Source organism: Megalopta genalis, chromosome 2, assembly GCF_051020955.1.
Source record: "Megalopta genalis isolate 19385.01 chromosome 2, iyMegGena1_principal, whole genome shotgun sequence".
NCBI lineage: Eukaryota > Metazoa > Arthropoda > Insecta > Hymenoptera > Halictidae > Megalopta > Megalopta genalis.
The window spans coordinates 21,947,805-21,966,825 of NC_135014.1; the positions used below are offsets into that span (position 1 = coordinate 21,947,805).

The window sequence follows — 19,021 nt, forward strand, 5'->3', positions numbered from 1 at the left end:
ATAATGTAATAATATAATAATATAATAATGTAATAATATAATAATATAATAATGTAATAATATAGTAATATAATAATAAAATATAATATATCTGAGCGTCAATTAGGGAGAATTTACTATAATTCGTTATCTTTAAAAAGTTCTAGACCGGAACCATCCCTTGAAGAAAATCCGCGAGATATGATACAAATTTTGCAGGGGGGGGGGGAAGTCCCGTTAGATTCGCTCGAAGGAAAATGATTAAGCTTCTTTTAAATATGGTCGTTGAAGAGTCTATTAGTAAGCTTCCGGTAGTTAAAGTGTTGAGGGTATGAAGTAATCCGAGTGGGATGCACAGCTATTGTCATCATCATTTCCTCTTTTATCAAAAATCAGGTTACAGTGACGACAGATTTCGAAAACTGGAAGTATTACTTTTAAGCAGCTTCCGCAGATAGTGGTCTAATTTTAGGATTTTATAGCAGTTTGTGATCAGTGCACTTGATGAAATATTATAGCTGTATTTCAGTAATTAATTCATCCTGTGCATTTGTGACAGATATCGTTACAATGGAGACATAAAAAATTTAAAGATTTTAATACACTGTTTTTATAAATTTATTGAAACTATTTATTATATTATTATATATTTGTATTTCTTTCTATTTTAATATATCTCATTTAATTTAACACTACTTATTACCTGGTCCAAGTATAATAATTTAATTTATTGAAACCGTTTATTATATTTTTAATTATTCGTATTTCTTTTTATATTAATTCATCTTATTAGATTAATACTATTTATTACATCTAGTCCAACTATAATAATTTAATTTATTGAAGCAATTCGAAGAAATAGTAGAAGTAAAATAGAAAGGCGACTGGAAGAAAACTCAATCAAACAAAATCAAACGATATTAAAATTGGAAAGAAAATGAAAGAAAATGAAAGAAAATGAAATAGATCCAAACAAAATGAAACAAAATTAAACGAAATGGGACAAAATGGAACAGACTGAAATAAAATAAAACAAAATGAAACAAATTTAAAGAAAACTAAACTAAATCAAACCAACTCAAGAAAATCAGACCAAAGCAAATTTCAAATATTGACCATAAATTCCACAGCCTGTGAGTTTGTTCAGCAGCCTCGCGAGTCGTTCGCACCCATCCGTAGCCGCTCGCAAGCCAGCGAACAGAGTAAAAGAAGACGCAGGAAGCAAAGGCTCGCGATTTCGTTAGTTTTCACGATTCTTTCCGCGGATTCTCGTGTTCCCGCTATTATTAGCGAGGAATGGAGCAAGATACGTTCCCCATGGCAGGGGCGGCTGCAGCTATCGGGGCTTTATTACAATTACAAATCGTCGGGATGCCTCGGGCGAACAGAAATCGGATGACGTGTTCGCGTGAAAACTCAGCGTTGTGTCTGTTTTAAAAGTGACGAGGCCCGGCGATGACGATCAGTCGTCGGTAACCTCCGAACACGATCCGTACGTTCTTTTTGGGAGCTTTCTCCCGGTGAGTGTCTTCTCTGTGATCGGCTTTCGACGCGTTCGCTGCTTACCGTGCGAAACGAGAGTGATAGCCCCACGATCGGGACAAAAATTCGTGTAACGATTCTCTTGGAATTCTATTCCACAAAACCGGAGACGTAATCGAGACGGTTGTAGAGCAGACCGTGCATTTTATGCGTTTATAACGAAAGCAGCCGCGGTTCGAAATGATTAAAAGGATCGCAGAGGAAAAGAGTATCAAGTGGTTCTTGTGGCTTGCGGAGGATTTTTATTTTGCACGAAGAACGGAGTTTAACACGTTCAGTACCGCGTCGATCACGCGAGGGCGACACTAATTTTTGACTAGTTTCCGAAATTCATTTTTATTCTAGCGTTATTTTATTATTATTTTATTATTTACTGTAGTGTTCTTATTCTAACTATCTGAATTTTACTGGGACTTTTAGGATGAAAAAGACTTAGAATGCCATCCACTATGATACATTTTAATTTTCTAGTTTCTGTTATATTAATCGAATTACTTAGATTTTTTGTGGGCACTTTTAGGGTTGATTTTTGACACTTGATGTGTTGTAGAAGGAATTTTATTTTATGTATTTGATATAGAGTTGTTTGAAAGGTAAAAATAGAGGTCTGTTTTATGAAATGATATAGCCGGTGCAAAATCAGGGAAAGTTCGTCTATTAGTAGTATTAGAACATGTTTAACAATTCTGCTTAATTTTATTGTGTGAGAGACTGGTTTAGGGGTATTGTCTTGTCGATTGGTCCAAAAATTAAGTTCTAACATTGTTTGTGTGAGTGGCTACGTTTGCCATAGAATTCTGCTTAATGTAATCACAATGCAAAGTGAAACTTTTGGAGTGGTTTGGATATTCTGCACATGTTTTCGTTTTATTTACAGTCTTGTTGAAATAGTCGTACAAATGACTGTGTTGCACAATAATTTTTCATATCATTGTCGATACAATCTAAATTATTGCACAATTACAATACTTTCTCATATCATTGTCGATATAATCTAAATTATTGCATAATTACAATACTTTTTCAGGTCGTTGTTCACGTATAATAGTCTCTCAAATGATTGTACTCTGAAATACTTTTTCAAGTGATTGTATTCTGAAATACTTTTTCTAATGATTATATTTTGATATACGTTTCTCTTTAATGATTGCATTCTGAAATACTTTTTTTCAGAAGATTCTATTCTGAAATACATTTTCAAATGATTCTACTCTGAAATACTTTCGATTACTAGAATACGTTCTGCTATGCTCAACAAAATGATAAATTTGATTCTGAAAAATCTGCACATCAATCGATTTCGTCTGACACTTTTGAGCGAGAAAAAAAGCGTTCATACAAGACTTATTTCTCTCAACAAGAACTATTTTTAGAGAAAGAATTTCATCTCTTCAAACAATCTATAACACAACATTCAATAATATTCGAATTCTTAGCACTCAATAATACAATACAATACAATAATGTGGTGCAATACAGTAGACAATACTATTACAGAATTTCACCAGAAATTTGAATGTCATTCATAGTTAGAAGAGCAACGTCTGTTTTCTTACTGGACTCTGCATATTTTATATACATTTATAATAAAAATGATTAGGCGAAATTGAAAAAACTGAGATATTAAAAGAATCTTTTAAAAACGTTCATGTATTATTATCAACTTATTGAAATTGTTTAAAGAAGAAAGAAATCTCTATTTTACTGATCTGTGTCGCGATCAATGAAGATAATTTAATCTGATACAAATATAATTTAATCTAATACAATTTATCTAATAAAAATGAACAGGTGAAAACACAGACAGTACACGAATTCCAATTACTTAATCAATTATCTCTAATCAATTATTCTTCTGTCAAAAATACAGAAAAATAGAGAAAAAAAATACGGAAAAAATAGAGAAAATAAAGAAAAAATTTAGTACAATAAAACTTCGAATATGATGGAACAAATACGTTCCACACGCAATTAGCTCAATCGACACGCAGACAAAACTCCACTCGCAGAACGGTTGCATAAACCAATAAGAATAAAATCTGTCACAGTAACGAAGTATAACTGTTCCATTATCCGAACATTCGTGTCACTCTAACATGGACAATCGAGACTCCACTGTGCGTCGTCGACGAAGAGAACGTCTTCGGCCGCGGAAGACGATCCCCGTAAGACAGTGAAGCACTCTCACCACCACCGATCCCCATGGGAAGCGCGAACGCCGTCGACGATCGGAAGCCGCGATGACAAACGCGGAATTTGATTGTCGTCGATGGCTGGCGTCGCGGGAAGAAAATTAAGCGACTCGCTGATTACGAGGGACGGAGTTTCTCTTGTACTATTCTAGTCCGTGACGCGTCCGGGACGGTTTAACCGCGTTCAACGAGCATCCGACGTGATTACACGGCTTTCGTAGAACGCGCTCGCTCTCGACCGAGATATAGGTCACCGGCTATGAGGTCAACTATTCGTAGACAGAGCCATAGAGCGTGCATGCTTCTGAAATGCTTCGGGACCGTGTCCTTGAACACCGCTAAATTTAGAGGTTCCGCGGCGCGGCACACGCGGCCCCGCCGCGCGTTTCTTGCCCACACCGGTTCCTTCTCTGTTTATATTAATTTTTAATGTCATTAATCCCGGTGCGCCGACTGCGGGTCCGATGACATCACGCGTCGCCTCTGCCGTCGCCGTCGACGGAAAAATTACGATCGAGCTGTCATTTATTTATAGAGAAGAAAGAACCGGGAGATCGAGGCATCTCGCGTTTCCTCTCGTTCGATTCGCGCGGCTTCGATGAAACTCGGGATTTTCAGCCGCGCGATCGATATTCTTTGCTCGAAATGATCAGGGTCTATTTTCCATTGCGCTGGTTTCATCGAAATTACCTCGCTTCGTCGGCTAAAAGATCACTCGCTGGAAAATGGGAATTAAAATGTTATTGGAGCTTGTTAATTTATAATTTTTCATGCGCTTGGAAATTTGCGTACAAGTGCATAGGGATCGGTGATCATTGTGCAATTTGGATGGAAATCGGTGAAACGTAGGATGTCGAAGGAATTTATGCAGACTGTTCTGTTAAAGATATTTTGTTTAAACGTTTGTAAATGATTTTCGGGTTTTTTGTTTACGATAGAAATTGTACAAGTATTATCGGAGTTGTTGTAATTAGTAGATTGTGCATCTTTGTACAAAACGCAAGCTTTTCTCATTGATTGTATAAGAGAAGAGTTCGATGAAGATATGATTTTTCTTTGAATGGTATTTTTAGAGCGAAAGTAATGCAGTAATATATTTAAAAAATTTGTTCATGTCTTTGTAACACTGTCTTTTATTTAACAATATATCTGCAGTAGTTGCAGAAATTTTGCAGTCTGTTAATTAGTAAGAGGAAAAACAGATCTTTATTTAACCCTTAGTGAGTACAAATTACGAATACACTGAGGTCATAGTAATTAGAAAGTACAAAAAGATGAGCCACTCTAATTCCAGATAAATGATATAAATTAATCACATCATTATTATAAAGTAATATTTTGTTAAATTATAAAGTCATAAAAACTTGGAAAATTAAGCTTCTAATACAAAATAAAACCATAAATGGATAACTTATGTTTTTTTTCGCAATCTATACAGAACAAATTTGTCTTTCTCGCAAAGAATCCAAAATGCATTTTGCAAGCGAATTGCAAATGAATAGCAAATGAATAGCAAATGAATTTCAAACGAATAGCAAATGAATTCTAAACGAATAGCAAATGAATTTCAAACGAGCCGCAAATGAAACGCGAATGAATCGCAAATGAATAGCAAATGAATTTCAAATACGAAACTCCTGCAATTTCAGTCGAGCAAATTTTTAGAAAGACTCCGGTGGAACACGGCTCGTAATCCATCGTGTCATCCACGTGGTATGAACTGTGTCATATTCGCGTCGATTGCGACAAAAATGATGTTACGTTAATTCTATTCACCTTGTGTTATATGCTGTTAAGTGTTTCGAATTGAAAGACCACCCAATTCACAGATTAACAACCAAGGATCCTCCAATTACATTTCCAATCAACACATAGCAGTTTCATTCGTCGAACAATGTAATCGAACACCTTGCCTCTTTGCACCATTGCTGCAGCTGTTACGCCAGCTGGTAATTACGAGCATGCTCAATTTTTGATGTGTTACGGTCTTCGCGAAACGATTTTTGAAATACGATCGCGAAGTGCAATCTTCGTAAAACTATTTTTCGAGTACGTAACACAATTTTTTGAAATAGAAACAACCCCTCCGTGAAATTCTTAAAACGATTTTTTTGTGTTACGATCATTGCGACAAAATTGTCGTTTGTAAAACAATCTTTGGGACACAATTTTCGGATCAATCTTTTAATACAATCAATTTTTGGATGTAAAACAATTTTTGCGGTACAATCTTTGTGAAACAATTTTTTGGAGTACAATCTTTGTCTTTCAATCTTTGTGAAACTATTTTTGTTATCCAATGTTTGCGAAACTATCTTTGTCTTGCAACACGTTCGTCTCAGTAAACAAATGAACATTTTTATCAGACGTACTTATAAATATATATATATATATATATATATATATATATATATATATATATATATATATATATATATATATCAGGCATTTTAGAATAATTTTAGGAGAACATGCTGAAAGAAACTGCATATTGTGTGATTGATAAAATATGCACAGCTCTACCCATCTAATACGTTAAGAAAACAAATGTTTCAATTCCCTCTTATACATTATACATTAGTTAACAATATCATAGTCTATTTCAACTATCACTGGAATAGTACAAATTCTCAAACAACGTTCTAACTTTAAGAACGAATGCTGATATAATGGCAATATCAGGACTCTACAGGGTGTCTCATAATTATGTTAACACCTGGAAAGGGGTGATTCTTGAGATCATTTGAAGTAACTTTTTCCTTAGCAAAAATGCAATCTACGGCTTCGTTTACGAGTTATTAACGAAAAACAATGACCAATGAGAGACGAGCGCGGCTGGCACGGGGCGGCCCAGCCAACGGGCGCACGAAGCTCAGTTCCGCTCATTGGCTCGGCCGACTCGCGCCAGCTGATCTCGCCTCTCATTGGCCAGTGTTTTTCATTAATAACTCGTAAACAAAGCCACGGATTGCATTTTCGCTAAGGAAAAAGTTGCTTCGAATCGCCTCAGGAATCGCCCCTCTTAATATTAATCGCCCCTTAACATAATTCTGGGACACCCTGTATACCTCACTGCAGAAGTTGCAAAACGTTATTTGATTATGTACGTAACAAGATCTCCGGCCATATTGTTCCCCTCCCTCATTATTTAAATCATCGATACACGATCTAGTTCCCTAAACAAATTATTATTGATACTTCAAGAAATGCTCTTTCGCGAAGCACTGATCTCCCACATGATATGCAATCAATCTAGCAATCACTACTTCTCGATCACCATAACCGAGCCACTCAGTCGACTCGCAATCGATGAAAATGGCGCCATCATTGAACACGAAATTGCCCAAAGCAATTGCGCCGAGGAAACCTAATCCCGTCGGTGACAAAGCAGCATTTACGCATCGTAAGGAAACTGAATAGAATTGAAAGCGATTTAGAATTATGATTGGAATCACGATTGGAATTACAGCGGCGCTAGCCGTCGCGCGCGTCGGTTTTGTAGGCCGGGCTGTTATTAAATAATTGTACCCGGCAATCTCGGAATATCTGATAAGGCGTTTTCGACGTTGTATAAACCGATTGGATAACCGTGTCGATTCGTCAGTCGCGTGAAAAATCCGATACCGTTTCCACGCGGCCGTTTTCAACGCTTCGACGAATTTCACCGTCGAACTGTCCCGTGCGATATCGCCTAAGATCGTTATAGCCAGAAGCAGGTAAGAACGCTGCGTTATCGTCGTTGACACGATTCTCAAGTGTTCGGTCGCCGAGAGTTTTCGATCGGTTCGCGTCGACCAGCTCGCTTCTGTCACGCGTCGCTGTCGTCGGAAATCTTCGAAACGTACATCAATTTCGTCTTCTACGGTCGCTACGGTCGCTAAAAGTCGCAACTTCTGTTTTTATTATAATTGAACTGCGGATTCGATGCACTTAGGACGAAAATGAGATCAAATGGAAAACGGTGGAAACATTTCGAGAATGAAAAAATACTGTTGTATTATATTCAACTCGGTAAAATAATTCAAGATATGATAGATGCATAGAAAATGCATAGAAGTCCGCAGTATAATTATATTGTTCATATTTACCGTCTACTTCTGCATCGTAAACTCGTGTCAGGCTCGCGTGGCGAAGATCTTCATTAGAATCTACTATTATATCAAATTGAAATAATAATTGGCATAATAAATTTTCTTGCTGGAAAAAAATTTAAAGGCATCGATTATAAGAAAAATTAATAATTACTGTTAAAATTTGTGGTTTTTGTTTATTTTCTTCAGTGAAAACAAGGTACTTATCGCGTTAAACAGTATCTATACGATAAGACTTTCAAAAATCAAGAATTAAGAAATAACTTGAAATGAGAACAAATGTATTTTTTCTTTAAATACATTGCTGTTGTTTTTAATGTCAGTTATTTTAAATTTGTGTTGTACATATTTTATATTATAATCTACGATTTACGTATTTTACATTATAATCTACTATCTTATATATTTTATATTACAATTTGTATTTATAATCTTTACATTCTATATTATAATGTACTATCTATATATTTCACGATTTAATCTATGATCTATATATTTTATATTTTAATTGACGATCAAATTAATTTTACGTTATAATTTGCTATCTGTATACTTTATATTATAATTTGTGATCTATATACTTCATACTATAATTTATAATCTATATATTGTATTATATATTATAATTTATGATTTATATATTTTACATGTCAATCAACGTTCTCTATATATTTTACATTATAATTTATAATCAATATTTTACAACTATAGTCTAGAATCCATATATTTTAAATCTGTGACCTAGATATACAACCAATGCATTGTCGCAAAAATATTTTAGCCCTAGGTCCCCATAGATTTGCTGCGTCCTAGAAGAATGTTTCCATAGAAGATTAGCCGAAGTCGCTGAATTAGTGTAGACAGATCTCGATAATCTAGGACTCGTTGAAACAGTCATTCGTTTAGAACCAGTTTTCCGCGTTCCATCCGCCGATAACGTTATCAGTGAGCTCTCGAAGCCTCTTCAATCATCGACTCGTCGTCACCCGTCACAATTCGTCCACGTAGCGAAGCCGAACACACAATCTCGCGCACATGATACGAGACACGACACTTAAAATCTCGCTTCTTCAGGCTTGATCGAGATGATTTCTATGGCAATGATTTTTCTCTTGATTTGCAGGCTCATTACTCATTTGTTTACGTTGGTGCATATATTATATGAGACTTTCACTACGTTCCTCATTCTGCCCATGCAACCTCAACAGTATACTATTAGATTTATACATGACCATATACTATCGTTGAATTTTGCGAAGTACATACGCGGCATGGATCTGGCAACTGCACTTGGCCGCGACTCTGTTTCTATCGCGGCTGGAACGAAACACCGGGTGCAGTTTTGCTGTGATTTTTCAGCTCGATTATAGAGCAATTTGGTTGTTTTTTTTGCGGAACTACGTTGGTATGGTTGCACAGTGCAGTTGCTATATTTGTTCGAAACATATCATTTGGTATCTTTGCGTAACTTTGACGAAAAATGTATTGGGATTTTCTGTTGTGCAAACATTTTATTATATATTGTTATAATAGTGGATACCGCGTAAAATGTAATATCTTTGATTTTGATTCGATTTCTTTTTTTGCACTCGAAATTAATCCTTTTGTAGATCATATGCAGGTATTTGCAAACGAAATTAACTCTTTTGCAGATTTTATTCGTCCCGTCGCAAATGAAATGCAAATGAAATCAAATTCAATGCAAATAAAATTCATTTCACAGGTAAAATCGATCGCCTTTTATTATTTTGTTAAATTTCGTATTCAATTTATTAGAAGTAATTACAAATAAGCGAAATTAATTTGCGAAAATGTGAATTCCATTTGCGAAAAGGTGAGCAAGACCTGCGAAAGTTGCTTTTACTTGCTAAAAAAACGATTATAATCCATAAAAATTATTTTTATCTGCAAAAAGACGAATATACAAATTAATTTGGAATGGAGAATGATGATACTTCCTTTGCAAAACCAAAAAGAAAGCGAAAAATCATGATATATGCAAAATTGCAGTGTCCTGTCTACAAAGTTCAATTGCACCGATGCAGTTCTGCAAAGAACGCTCGAACTGTTCAAAAATAAAACTTGACGAACAGAACAGAATTTCTACTATTTTCATTGAAACTGCAATGTAGAAACAGAGTGGTAGTCCGCTCGAATTGCCAGATTGATTTCGCGCGAATTTGGATGTCGTCGTCGTCGTCGTCGTCGTCGTGGTCGCCGTTTTCCCGTCTCCGATCGCCCGCAGCGAGTAAAGTTTCGATTTTCTATTGATCACAGGTGAAGATCCGATGCTCAGCGACCAACAGCAGTATCGATACATGACTGTTGACGACATGAAGTCCATGGGGGACGACTCGATGCGCGTGAACGTGACGGACGACGAGCGGGACAATCGACATTCTGGAGGTGAGTGACAAATTCGACTTGCATGCGCCGGAATTGTTTGTGCTGATTTCTCAGGCGATCCGCTCGTAAGGCACACCGAGAACCGGCCTATCTGCTAATGCGTTTCGAATTTATTCGCGACGAAACCTTGACTGGTATTCGCTTTGCGCGAAATACTGCAGACGCGCTTGAAAATCGCCAAATGCAGGAACTCGACGTTATCGTTTTTTATTAAATTTTGTAAATCAATTGGATGCTACGAGATCGATTCAATACAAAATATATTTGCACTACGTCCAAAATCTTTTTTCTATTTATCAATTTACTTAATTATAAATTTTTTAATTAATCCTTCTGTAGACCATAATTGTCTTTTTGCGCATCAAATTCATCATTTCTAGATCACGTTCATATTTTTGCACTGCTGATTAATCCTTTTGGAGATCATATTCATTTGTATGCAAATAAAAAGCACCCTTTTGCAGATCGAAATTGGTTATTTTTGTATTTAATTTTTCAATATGAATTTGTATACCTATCTTCAAAATAAAATGCTTTCATTACTAATTATCTTCAATAACACTAATTTATTATCTTCAATAATTAATCTTCATTAATCTACGTTAATCTACAGTAATTAATCTGAATTAATCTGCATTCATCTTCAATAATTATTTATGCCATTCAATTTTTAATGTTTATAATGAATTTTAATACGAATAATTACAAGTGAATTTAATTTGAAAAAAGGTGAATTTCATTTGCGAATGGGTGAATAATGTTGATAATAATATTTTATGAATCTACTAAATCAAAAATTACAACATTAACACACTTTTCATTCATCGTTCGATCATTCAATTATACTATCTTAATAAAAATAACCCAATAAGTAAGACCTGAAAAAGGGTTAATTTTATTTGCAAAAAAATGAATAAGACTTGCAGAAGGATTAACATGTTATTTGCACGAAGATTAATATGATCTACAGAAGGATCAATTTGGATAAACTTCGTTATTAAAGAATATATTACAATAGAAAAATCCTACGAACATTTAAATTAATTTAATCTCGCCATTGTCACGAGTTAATTATTTTATCGAGTTGAAAATAATACAAGAATATTTTCAAATTCTCCAAATATTTTTACTATTTTGTACTTGACTCATGATATATAAATACATAAAATCCGTCTGATTATTATCAACAAAAAAAAAGATCAAACTTGCAGAAAGAAAGAAATTAATATCAAGAACACGGTTCGTAGTATTAGCTAATTCTTAGAGTAACAAAATTTGCATTTCATTCTACGATATATTACTGAAAAATTAATTTAAACGTTTTACACTTCGACGAACGCTATTAACACTAGATTTACGGAGCACAAAAAACAGTTGTTTTACATTAGTTTATAAAAGCAACGATAAGACATTTATTCTGATTTTTAACAAGTGTTATCGTAACATTTGCCGTAAGTAACATATAAATTGAATAAATAACTCGCAAATGTATCTTTACGATATGAATAATCGTAAATGAAAAAATTAGTGACCCGTCGTTTTGGCGGGTTCCGTAAATCTAGTGTTAAGAAATGATGCCCGGAACGGATCGTGCACGGCGCGCATATTACGTGTTTTTCCACCGCGAAGTTAAACAAATCGTGGAAGACGCCGGTCGAGCGAATAATGGCACACGTAAACCCGGAAGAGATGTCAGGGTCGTCTTAATTCCGCTATAAGTAGAGTGCTGTTTTTTCATCCTTATTTGCCAGGACGGTGGCGATCGCGGCTGTTGTCCAACTCAACGAAGCCTAATGAAAGGTTACTCGGAATAGCATAAAGTCAAGCGTTAATCGTAAGCCAGCATCGACGCGGGGCTCTGCAATCATCCGGCTCCGCGGAATAGAGTTCATTTTCTTGACCTGCTTCGCAGCTGATGCCATTCCTCGATAACAGTAATTGTTGGAAGTTACGGGAATATCTGTGATGGATCTACGAAACGACGTCTAGATCAATGAAACAGGCCGAGGAAAATTGAATATTGCGCCGGATCGTCCGTTCGAGTTACCTGAGATTTTATGGTTCTTTTATCTTTCGTAATTACGATTTAATTATGCAAATTTTGAACGACGTTTTATAAATAATTGTCGAAGATTAGTTAGTAGATTTATTATTTCCAATGAAACTTGCGTTATTTTATGAATAAGTAAATTTTTTAATTTTATTGAAGACATCCAATTTTGGACTGTGAAAGGGTTTATTTTATTTGCAAAAGGGTTAATTCGATTTACATATAAACACCTGCAGAAGGATTAATTAGATTTGCATAAAAGCAAATATGATCTAGAAAAGAATTAATTAGGTTTGAAAAAGATTAAATATGGTCTAGAAAAGAATTAATTAGATTTGCAAATAGATAAATATGATCTAAAAAATAATTAATTAGATTTGCAAAAGAGTACGTATGATATACGAAAGAATTAATTAGACTTGCTTAAAATTAAATACGATCAACAGCAAAATCAATTAGATTTACAGAAAAGTGAATACGATCTGGAAAATAATTATTTTAATTTACAAAAAGGTTAATACGATCCAAAAAAAGAATAATTAATTTGAAGTGCTACAAAATTAATACGATCTACCAAGGTATTAATTTAGAGTGCAAAGCATGTACCATTTTAAACACACTAAAATGATTAATAACGGAAATGATTCATAAAGTCCAATTAAATTCTTCAGTCGTTTGAAGCCCCGAAATTCTAATTGAGTGCAAACTATTCGGCTCGTTTCACATCCAGAGCAATATAATAAACGATCCCGCGTCTTCCGTTATTGAAGGGTGCAATTTAAAGTGATTCGCGTGATTGTCGCAAATTTAACACGCACGAATCTCCTTTGCAGCGCCGACCATAACCGAGATGATCACGAAAGAAAATTACCACCGATCGAACGCTGGCAATCTGAAGCCAGACAACGTTGACATCAACAGGCACCCAGTGCACGTCGGGTACGTACGCAAATGCATTCTTCCTATATTGTTCTGCAAAGTTCATTCATCCGTCGGTAGCCTGAAAATTCAGTGATACGCAGGGGTAGGTTGTACCATAATTGTACGTTTCAATATTTCGGACCTGTTAACTCGGCGATCTGCCAATACTTAACGCTCTCGACGATTTCACCGGAAACTATGAACACGATATCGAGATGCGATAAATTAATGCGAAAGCGTTAACAGGTTTTAATCGCGAACTTTTGCTAGCCGATGACGTTCCGATCACATCTACGAAGATAGTACAACCTACTCGAACAGCAAACGCGTACCTCGGAGTATTGGAAACATCTGTGCGTTCTAAATACTTCTTCCAAGAAAAGTCGATCTGCGGGTGCATTAGAAAACATTGCATTCGGTTCTAAATTTCGCGGACCCAATTGGCGGAATCTCTTGCTCGCTGAACGAAATTTCTGACTAGACGTCGGCCCGATCCAGGAGACTCGGATCGGATCGAGAAAGAGTTCAAAGTCGATCGCTGAAATATTCGGGCACTTTTTAAAACGGAATAACTTCTTATAAATTTAATCGAATTATTTAAATTTTGCTGAAATGGTAGAGGAACTGATTTATTAGACAATTTCTAAACAAATTTTTGCAAAAGTTGCAATTGGTTTGGATCGACGAAGAAGATAAAAATAGTATGCTTTTTTGCTTTTAGATCGGAATAATTTTTTAAAACTTGGATCGAGGAATTCGTACTGTTTTGAGACGTTTGACCAGTTTATTAAATAACGTCTAAATAAATTTTTATAGAAATTGCAATTTATTTGGGATTAGAAAGATAGATGATAATATTACGCTTTTCGAATTTAATAATTGAATAATTTTTTTGAAATTTGATCAAGGAATATGAATTGTTTCGAGATGTTAGGGCAACTTGTTTACTGGACAATGAGTGGAAAAATGTTTGCGAAAATTACGATTGGTTGCAATGAAAGAAAAATAATAATCTTATGCGTCAACGGATGAATTTTATTCTGATAAAAAAGTTCAAAAGCATAACACTTATCATTCCAACCAATTGCTTCTTTTGCACAAATTTTCTCGCACATCTATTAAACCAGTCCCCGCAACATCTCCTAATTCGGTACAATTTTAAAGAAATTATTCTTCTTCAAACCGTGCCCCCGAGTATTACAGCGAGTGACAGACAATAGCATTCGAGTAATCTTTGCATGGTTTGATTTTTTGGGATTTGACAAGAACGCAACTGTTGAGTGAAACGCTAATCGAGCAGCGTTAACAAAAACCGTTTCAGCTGCGCCGAGAATTTCGACCGTACAATAATTAGCGAATCTGTTGATCGATGTTTGATACTGCACGCTTACTGAACGATGTTTATTGGACTCCTAACACAGAGTATTTTGAAATGCAACTTTGTACAAAATAACATTGTATAATCGCTATGAAAAAAGAAATTTAAAAAAAAAAGATCTCTTCAAGACGAAGATTCTGTAATTAGACGAAAAAGAAAAACTGATGTAGAAATCGATGAAGACAACAAGAACTTAATTTTCAAGAGGATTGATTCACGCGAAATTCTCATTGGATCTTTTGGCACAAAATTTCTCTTATATCCGTTGAATCAAGGAGCACTTAACGTGGCGGACAACGTGACAGCACAAAGCACGCCGGTGACAGCGTTCGAACGCAGAGTAGAAAAGAAACAAAAATGAAATAGGAAACTTACAGAAACAATAATATTGTGTATTATAGTGTGACACAGTGTGCAAGACTTGGTGCAAGACTCCTGCTACGATTAACCCCATAGATTTATTGGCTGGTACAGTGACTGTCGAAACGTGATACTGGATCGTGGGAAAATTGATACTTAAACACGAGCTGTATAAAAGCTTCCAACTAGCCTAACTCGAAGCATACCTTCGAATTCACTTTCGGTTGGCTTCATACGTTCGTGCACAAAACTGTGAGACGTTCGAGACATTTCTCGAATTAGGGCTTCTGTTCATGCGTGTACAGGGTGTCCCAAGAATGTCTCGCAATTCGAAAATGATGGATTCCTGAGGTCATTCGAAGTAACTTTTTCCTTAGCGAAAATGCGATTCGTGGCTTTGTTTACGAGTTATTAACGAAAAACGTTGACCAATTAGAGGCGAGCTCGGCTAGCGCGAGGCGGAGTCAACGAGCGGTCGAAGCCCAGTTCCGTTCATTGGCTCGGCCGGCGCGAGTCAGCTGACCTCGCCTCTCATTGGTCAATGTTTTTCGTTAATAACTCGTAAACGAAGCCGTGGATTGCATTTTCGCTAAGGAAAAAATTACTTCGAATCATCTCAGGAATCACCCATTTCCGGATTGCGAGACATTTCTGGGACACTCTGTAGAACAGTATTTCATTGCTTTTTCAATTATTATTCTTTGACGTTATTATTAAAAATTTTGACTGAGAGTCTTCAGTTATTCGACATGTTCTCCAAAGAATTTCAGGTGGATTGAAAAAATCAGTTTTGTGAATTATTTCCTAGAAAACTGTTGACAATCTTGCGATAAAATCTTGTAGGGCATACGGATACATCCTTAAAGTATAAGAAAACATTTTTCCTAGCTTCATTTATTCGATAAAATTAAAAATCGTGCATACAAGAGATGTATTATAATTAGACTGCAGATATTTATGCAAAGTAATAACTGTCTATCTTAATTACAAATTGCAGTAAAAAGTTATCTCTATAGGAATAACATCAACAAGTAATTTATAATCTGACAGTGTTTTTAAATTCTTCAGACGGTTTTATTGACCCGTGTTTTGCGCATTAACTTTATGCATTTATGAGAAAATTGAGTACAATGTAAAATATTGGAAAGGTCAAAAAGACATTAAAGTATATTATATATACATATATTGTATATATTATAATCGATTGAAATTATTAAAAAAATAGAAGGAACCTTCTATTCGGTTTCTATTTCTTGCATTTTTTAATTCGCGCGAAAATCCGCAGTCCATTAATTATGGAAAGAAAACGCAGTGAATACAGCGCGAAGCCTTGAAACGCGGTCTCACAGTTTCGTTCACGGTTGACACGAGGACACGAGAACAATTGCAGTGTCGACGGTAGCCTGATCTGCGCCGGTGTGCAGCCGACGATATTAATTCGATCGACGTGATTAAATCGGAATTCGGACGGTAGTAGGATGGTCCTCTCTACAGTTAATTATATTCGATGAAATGATCTCTCGCACTAACTCTGTTGTTTATAGCGGCCACGGCTCCCTCGTGGAGGCGACAAAAGGTTGTTAGACCATGTTTCCCAATAAAGCGGCATAATTCGCCTCGTTGCGTAATCCGGTGCATAACGAACGCATAACATCACGGTTGCGTTACTGTGTTACCGTTACGCGAAGGCGTCGGTGATACGTTCTAAATGGAGCCAACGAGAACCGAATCCGTAACTACCGTACTAATCAGTCTTCCGTTATCCATCATGATTCTCTCACAGCAACGCTATTTCGATATCTGTTCCCTTTCTGTTCACTCTACGCCTACGGATAGAGGTGCGACCATCGATACGGTTATCGCAAATATCGATGTGTTACCAACAACTCGATATGCCGACATGGCAACGATAATATTGATACGTTACGGATAATTCGATGTATCGATACTGTTTACGGGGTATCGTAAAATATTGCTATTTTACCGATAGTTCGATGTATTGATAATATCGATACATTGTCAGTAATACGATATATCGATATGATAGTGATAACATCGATATGTTATCGATATGATACTGATAACAACGATATGTTATCGATAATATGATATATCGATATGATACTGATAACACGATATATCGATATGATACTGATAACACGATATATCGATATGATACTGATAACATCGATATGTTATTGATAATACGATTATCGATATGATACTGATAACATCGATATGATAGTGATAATATCGATGTTACCAATAATACGATATATCGATATGATACTGATAACATCGATATGTTACCAATAATACGATATATCGATGTGTTGCTGATAATATCGATATGTTATCAATAAATCGATATATCGGTATATTTCGGATAATTGATAATATCTGTATGTTATCGATAATATCGATATGATAACAATGATATGGATTTGCTATAATGTATCAATAATATCAACAAGATATCGTTAATATAAATGGAAGCTCGGAATCCGAGCTGATCAAAGTAAAATATGATGATTATAATAAAACAACGTGGATAGATGAAAATCACATATTTATATTTATAATATATTTTTTACAATATGCAACACATATTCATTTTAATAAATATACATATTAGATTATTATAGACACATATTACATTATTATGCATATACGATTAGTCTCGTAATTTGCCTAAACGATATTTTAATGATATTACCAATATATCGAGCTTGCATAAATTGATCTAAATGCTCACATACTGATCCAAATGTGCACATATTTATGTTTACAATGTATACCACGTACAATTTGCAATATATAAAGTATGCGTCTCGATAAATCTATACGATCAGTGCCTTCGTTTTGCCACGACGATATTTTATATCGACGGTAATCGATACATCGTCAAGTTTCGATAAGGTATTGCTACAATATCGACGATCGATAGTCGCATCTCTACCTAGGAATGCGATCAGCTTTGACGTTTATGTAACCGGAACTCGGACCAGCTGGACAAGAATCAATCGCTTGGCGCCACGTTTACGTCGTTTATTATTGCTCGTAGCAGTTTTACATACTAGATTACATTAGTGATACAAGCATGTTGTTACTTGACGTATAGTTTTTGGATGAACGATTCTTTGACGGAATGCGAGCCGATTGGGTGCCTTGTCTATCACTAACTCTACGAAATCGGTCGTATCTCGCGCGGATTTTCTAGTCGGCAGTACAATGACCAGCTTTTCTTCATTGGAAAATCAGCTTCTCTCATTGGAGAAAACATTGAACGTCGATCTTGGCATCAATTTGGAGTTTATTTGTAGCTTGTATGCACTGAGGGATTATTCGCTTTTTTCTACATTGTTAGATGGAAATATTAATTATTGTTCCTTTGGAACAGATTTATACGTTAATAATTTACCAACTTAATATCGCAATAATTGGACAGAAAATCCGGAAAAATTAATTGTACCAGTGTGTTACGATTTTGTCAATTAAGTTAACAAAAATTTGATAGGTAATATCTCAAAATATAATTTTGTCAGGAATGTTATCATTCCCAAGAAGCATTCAATTTTGAAAAAGAGACTTTTAGAAATTACGAGATTTCATTTTCACTGAAACTTAAAACTGATGAACAGAGCTTTTTTTAACAAGGGTCGGTCTTGCGTTGTCTATTTGCACCGCGGCTCTCCCAGTTAATACAACACAACACGCTCATTGTACTGCACGAACAACGGCCGGGTTCTACCTTTCTACCTCGAGTTACGTTCTGGCTAAGTAGATCTTCGTGGCCTTAAAACGTTTTCCTGGCGTTGCCCTAACCGCGTTCATACCGGAGCAATTTGCACCCACTTGCATGGAAAATTGTATCAAGGTTTAAGTACCTATTGTGAAACACCGCTCAATTGTGACCGCTTCTTGTGAAACAGTAGCACAAACGGTACAATTAAAAAAAAATAGATAGAGCATATGAAACTGTACGTAAAAATTCTACCGACATTTTTGGACATTCTGCTTCATAAATTCACTCGCATAAGCACTGTAATGTAACAATTAGCAGTGAAAAGAAAATCGTTTCTAAGCAAAAACGTACTGTTCC

General features: G+C 35.5%; 1 protein-coding gene across 26 annotated transcripts in view; it reads left to right on the forward strand.

Annotated features, from left to right (window-relative positions):
• Positions 1-19,021, forward strand: part of LOC117220538 (uncharacterized) — a 175,687-nt gene that overhangs the window by 89,916 nt on the left and 66,750 nt on the right. For 24 of the 26 annotated variants that reach the window (XM_033470596.2, XM_033470576.2, XM_033470578.2 and 21 more), the window contains 2 exons: positions 10,082-10,210; positions 13,094-13,199. In XM_033470596.2, coding sequence (XP_033326487.1) covers positions 10,082-10,210; positions 13,094-13,199 — 235 coding nt within the window. Of the gene's footprint in view, positions 1-930; positions 1,500-7,324; positions 7,430-10,081; positions 10,211-13,093; positions 13,200-19,021 lie in introns of those variants that run through there. The other 2 variants (XM_033470590.2, XM_033470592.2) reach the window with 2 other exon arrangements.